General features: G+C 34.3%; 1 protein-coding gene across 1 annotated transcript; it reads right to left on the bottom strand.

The window, feature by feature from the left end:
- Nucleotides 1-4,265: 4,265 nt before the first annotated feature.
- Nucleotides 4,266-5,207, bottom strand: LOC116072819 (olfactory receptor 7G2-like). The gene has a single exon (XM_031344385.1). It carries the CDS (start codon nucleotides 5,202-5,204, stop codon nucleotides 4,266-4,268), a length of 939 nt encoding a protein of 312 aa, XP_031200245.1. The 5' UTR covers nucleotides 5,205-5,207.
- Between the last annotated feature and the right edge of the window lie 516 nt (nucleotides 5,208-5,723).

Raw genomic sequence — 5,723 nt, 5'->3', positions numbered from 1 at the left:
CAGAGACTGCCCCACCTGGTTATCCATTCCATATGCAGAGACCAAACCCAGACAATATTGTTGATTGTTGATGACAAGAAATGCTTGCTGACAGGAGCCTGATATAGCTATCTCTTGAGAGTCTCTACCAGAGCCTTATGAATATAGATGTGGATGCTTACAGCCAACCTTTGGACTGAGCATGGGGACCCCAATGGAGGAGTTAGGGAAAGGACTGAAGGTACTGAAGGGATTTGCAACCCCATAGGAAGAAAAAATATCAACCAACTATGCCCCCCAGAGCTTCCAGGGACTTACCACTTACTAAAGCATACGGAATACACATGGAGGGAGTCATGGCTCCAGCTGCATATGCAGCAGTGGATGGCCTTATCTGGCATCAGTGGTAGTGGAGGTCCTTGTTCCTGTGAAGGCTTGATGCCCTGGTGTAGGAGTATGCCAGGGCAGTGAGGTGGGAGTTTGTTAGGGGGGGAACACCCTCATAGAAGCAGGATTGGGGGAGAGGATAGGGGGTTTGTGGAGAGGAAGCAGTGAAGGGGGATAACATTTAAAATGTAAATAAATAAAATAACCAATAAAAAATTAAAAATAACAGTACTTTATGATGTATTATTATATCATTTTATTACACTTCATAGAAATTTTTATTTGACAATTATGTCAGACCTCCTTATGTAAGACAGCCTCAGTGAATGGATCATCACTGAAAAGTTTCAGAAATCATTCCAATGAAGAACATAGATAAGACAAGCTTTTGCATGGTGAATGAATTTTTAATAAATCAGTGAGCCACATTGAATCTGCAAGACAACTAATCAGATTATAGTCATATTGGATAATTTTAAAATTTCGGTAAGAGAAGAATTGTCTGCAGATATCATAGACATAGTTCTGGGAAACCATACTTAAGAACATGTAAACTAACACCTAATCATTTCTAATAGGGAGTAGCTAAGAGATCAAAGTAACATATCAATTGATATCAAACAGGGCAAGCCAATGAATTTACTGAAGTTAATAACATTAATATTAGTGCAGTATTAATTTAAACTGCTTATAGGGTAGTCTTTTAATACTTTAGTGATACCTTTAGGAGTATGAATGACTCAAATACAGATGGGTCATGAAAAGTACATAACAAAAGTGGAACTCTCAAACTTATGTTTAAATTTCAGGCATTTCCATAGGTCAGAATCTCTTTTGGGAAGTTGGGATGATCTGAGCCTCTCTGAGGCATCTTGAATTGTCTGAATATCTTTCAGGGAAGCTGGTCTTTGCTGAGTCTCCTCAGTAGTCTTTGCTGCATATAATATCTTAGAAAAAGAGGGGCCTATGTATCTGCCCAGTTGTTAGGACTCGTATTGCTTCTGTGTTGTTTACTTTCCGAGTACTAGAGAACATTCCTTTAGAATTTTTTGATTTCTGCATGATGGGGTGTTGCACTTTGCTTTGAAATGTTCAAAGTCATAATGAGTGTCCCTTCAAGATGGAATGTTTTACTCCTGAAAAAAATTGTTACACAGCAGAAATTTCTATTTGAAAGTTTACCGTAAATGGGCAAGAGATGAGACTGTAGCAATGTCACTAAGAAATCCCTTGAGATGTGCTTTTTATTTTCATTCAAAGAATAAACATGACCATTTGACTTCAGAGTAGAGTTTAATCATATGATCACTTGTATTTGTCTATGAACAGTATTAGATTAGGTGTCTTGAATTGTCAGTATGAAGCTATAATGAAAACTTTCATTTGAACAAAGCTGCATTGCAATTTTTGATCATTGAAGGTTTTTAAAATATTTAAACAGTGGTAGAATATAGCAGGATATATCATCCAAATATCCTGGATAATTTCTTTGAAAACTTAGACATTATATTTATTATTTTCATTAGTAATTTTTAAAAACTCACACTAGGATTATCTTTCAATTGCTATTACATTGTTTTCCAAATGTAGAACAATAAAAGAGTAACATCTTCAGAAAGATTGAAGAAAAGAATAGGAAATTTAGAAAGATTGAATAAAAGAATAAGAAATTTATATGTCTGTGTGAATCTAAAGATATACTACATGACATTTCAGGTAATTGAAATGTGTGGATAGGACCACAGGAAAGATCTCATAAAATAAATTAGAGAATACCAGGCCTGCACAGTTTATAAATGTCAGAAATATTAGTGAATGTCAATATCTTAGAAGGAACTAACTTTTTTTCTTTTTTTGGTTTTTCGAGACAGGGTTTCTCTGTGTAACCCTGGCTGTCCTGGTACTCACTCTGTAGACCAGGCTGACCTCAAACTCAGAAATTCGCCTGCCTCTGCCTCCCAAGTGCTGGGACTAAAGGCATGCACCACCACCGCCCAGAACTAATTTCTAAGTGAAAAAAAAAATATGTAAAACAAGACCATTGGGCTACATACTTTTAGACAGAGAGCTGAATTTGTCAATTCAGAACAATTAAGTTCTAAAAGACAGTTTTTACCACAAATATATAGCTATCTATTATCTGAATATAAAAACTTGAAAGGATGTCTTTCAACAAGTTTATTTACAGTGAAACAAAATTTGTCCCACATTTCAGTCAAATTTAAAGACTAGGTCATTTTAGTTCCCATTACACATGATATATTTTAAAATGTAGATAATAGTGGATAATCACAAAAGAGGTGAGTTATGGTAATATCAGAAGAACAACAAATAAATGTCTGGGTTAATGGAAGTAAACTGTTTGAAAGAAGTTGTACAGGCATATATACAGGATGAACATCCACTCTACAAATGTTTAGAATATTACTTTTGAGAAGAAATAAACAGAAATAAGAAAAAACTGATCCTGCTATTCCAAACTCTCTGTTCTGAAAAATATTACATATAACTATATTTGTGTATTGTATTCACACTCATACAGATAACCTTAATTCTTAGCTTCAAACTAATAATTTTGTGACATGTGACATTTATATTGCTATGATGTAAAATGATATCCACTAGTTAGAAAAGAAGGATATAGACTTGTCAAGTTGATATCTAGTACTCAAATAATGGCAAGAATGTTTTTATGTTTCTGATGTCTTAGAAAAATGTATCAGAATGGTTTGAGTGCAGATGTTGTATGGCTTTATTGGGAAACGTGTCAAAAATCTACTACCCTCACAAATAGGTTATTAATTAAGGGCATGAAAAAATAACTTCACACAAGTATAGCTTGCTGAAGCAATAAATGTAATCACTAACATGAGTAAATCAATGACAGAGTCAAAACAAGATGCCTAATGAAGTGTGACTGATGGCTTAAAATTGCTATACCCTCTTTGTGATCAACTTCACAACTTCAGTAAGAATAAATTCTCTTTCCAGAAACTATGATGCAACCATAAGACTTTGGAGAAGTCTTTTGAATATTATTACTTTCAGAACTTTCTCAGACTTTTAGGTGTTTTTAGCTTCCTGAGTATTAGGGATTCTATATTTTCAGTGTAATAGCTATACTACAGGAGTTTCGCCCCTGACATTCTATAAATATGGGAGTATTTACAACTTCCAAAACCACCTAAAGACTGAGCAAAATATAAAATTTGAATTGACTATCTTGTATATAAACCAATGATTATTTATATCTGAAATTGTAGTTTCAGTATTTCTAAAGTAATCATGATGCAGAAAATTTATACAAGAATGAGGATTCCTTCTTATTTCAGAATCAATAGCATTTTTATATAGGAAAAGGTTTATGACATATTATATCATAACACTAACATAATATAATAATGTGGATCGATTTTGTATTTTATTTTATTTTATTTTATTTATTTTTTTCAGGACAAGATTTCTCTGTGTTGCACTGACTGTTCTGGAACTCACTCTGTAGACCAGGATGGTCTCCAATTCAAAAATCTGCCTGCCTCTGCCTCCCAAGTGCTGGGATTAAAGGCGTGTGCCACCACTGCCCAGCTGATTTTGCATTTTAATAGAAATGAAGCCAAGTAAAGAAGAAGCTATCATGCCTTACAAAGACAAACATTGTAGTGACTTAGTAATTAGTTAATAGATTATAATATTGATCAATCTGAACCAAAGTAGATTTTGGGGGGGATGTATTTTATCTGTCCCAAAGAAGAGGTAAAAGACTAAATATTCTATCTACTTTAACCTATTCTTTCATATCCAATAGCTGCATATTTCTATCATCAAGACAGTTCTAAGCATTTTCAGTAAATGGGAAGCACTGCCATTGAAGTTATGCCTCAGTAAATTAGAACACAAAACTATGGAAAACAAATGATCCCAATGATGAGCTGCCTCAAGGATCCTTTGATTTCTTTGCTCCTCAAACTGTAGATAAAAGGATTTAGCATTTGAGGGACAACACTGTACATCATGGATGTTATTACATTGCTAATGGAAGAGTTAGAAACTGAAGCATTCATGTACACACCTAAACCAGTCCCATAGAATAAAGATACCACTGAAAGATGAGACCCACAGGTGGAAAATGCTTTATGCCTTCCACCAACTGATGGTATCTTCAGAATAGAGGACACGATCTGAATATAAGAGAAAATAATCCCAGAGAGTGGGATAACTGAAAATACAATGGTGGCAATATAAATAAAAAGAATATTAATAAATGTATCAGAGCAGGAAAGCTTTGTGATTTGACCAAGTTCACAGAAGACGTTGGGGACATTTTGTTCTGTGCAGAAGGAGAGTGGCAACAGCAGAAGAGTATGGAGTAGTGCATTTATAGTGCTGATGAGCAGGGAAAGTAATACGAGGAAAGTGCATAGGAAAGGGTTCATAATGATTGTATATCTTAGAGGTTGACAAATGGCCACATAGCGGTCATAAGCCATCACAGTGAGAAGACAGCTTTCTAAAACACAAAATGTCAAGATAAAACATACCTGAGACAAGCAGCCTATATAAGTGATGCTCTGGTTATGTACTTGGATGTTCAACAGCAACTTTGGGACTATCGTTGTGCTTGTACAGATATCAGTGAAAGATAGATTGCAAAGAAAGAAGTACATGGGGGTGTGGAGGCGGGAGTCCTTGCTTACAGCCAGTATAATGAGTAGGTTTCCAATGATGGTGATAAGGTACATGGATAGGAATAAGTTGAAAAAGAATGGTTGCAGTTCAGGGACATACAATAGTCCCATGAGAAAGAATTCTGAAATACCTGTTTCATTTGCAGATTTCATATACATGCTTGAATATTGACATAAATGTACAATAACAATATGATATTAAAGGTTGTGATGAATAGCAACATCACATTAGTATAGAACAGATATAAACAAAATTGTAATATTTTTTGACTTAGTATTAATTATGTCAAAGATCATGAGAAATAATGCTTCTTTAAATAAATACTCCTAATGAAGCTTGGAGAATAAGGCTTCCCGGTAAAATTCTCTTACTGATCTTGCATAGGATTCAAGTTTATTTCTCCATATTGTTGCCTGGAAGCTCACATCTTCCTGTGACCAGCTCTAGAATTTATGATTTCTTCTGTCTTCTAAAAAGTATTATTTCACATGTGGCATTTGCCCACTGACACAGACGCATGCTAAGAAATAAAATTTAAAAATATATATATATATATATATATTCTTTGAGGTTTTTTTTCCCTGTAAAGCTTGAGAAATAGTACATATAAAATAAAAACTTTCTTAGTTATAAAAAGAACTGAAAAATACTTCGGGTTTTCTCTCTAGCCT

This window comes from Mastomys coucha, unplaced genomic scaffold (genome assembly GCF_008632895.1).
Source record: "Mastomys coucha isolate ucsf_1 unplaced genomic scaffold, UCSF_Mcou_1 pScaffold23, whole genome shotgun sequence".
Taxonomy (NCBI): Eukaryota; Metazoa; Chordata; class Mammalia; order Rodentia; family Muridae; genus Mastomys; species Mastomys coucha.
Note: the sequence above shows the minus strand (reverse complement) of the source record. Positions and strands in the feature narration are given on the sequence as shown.

Excerpts from the sequence above, each read along its gene's own strand:
- LOC116072819 (XM_031344385.1), bottom strand. The coding sequence starts at position 5,204 with ATGAAATCTGCAAATGAAACAGGTATTTCAGAATTCTTTCTCATGGGA.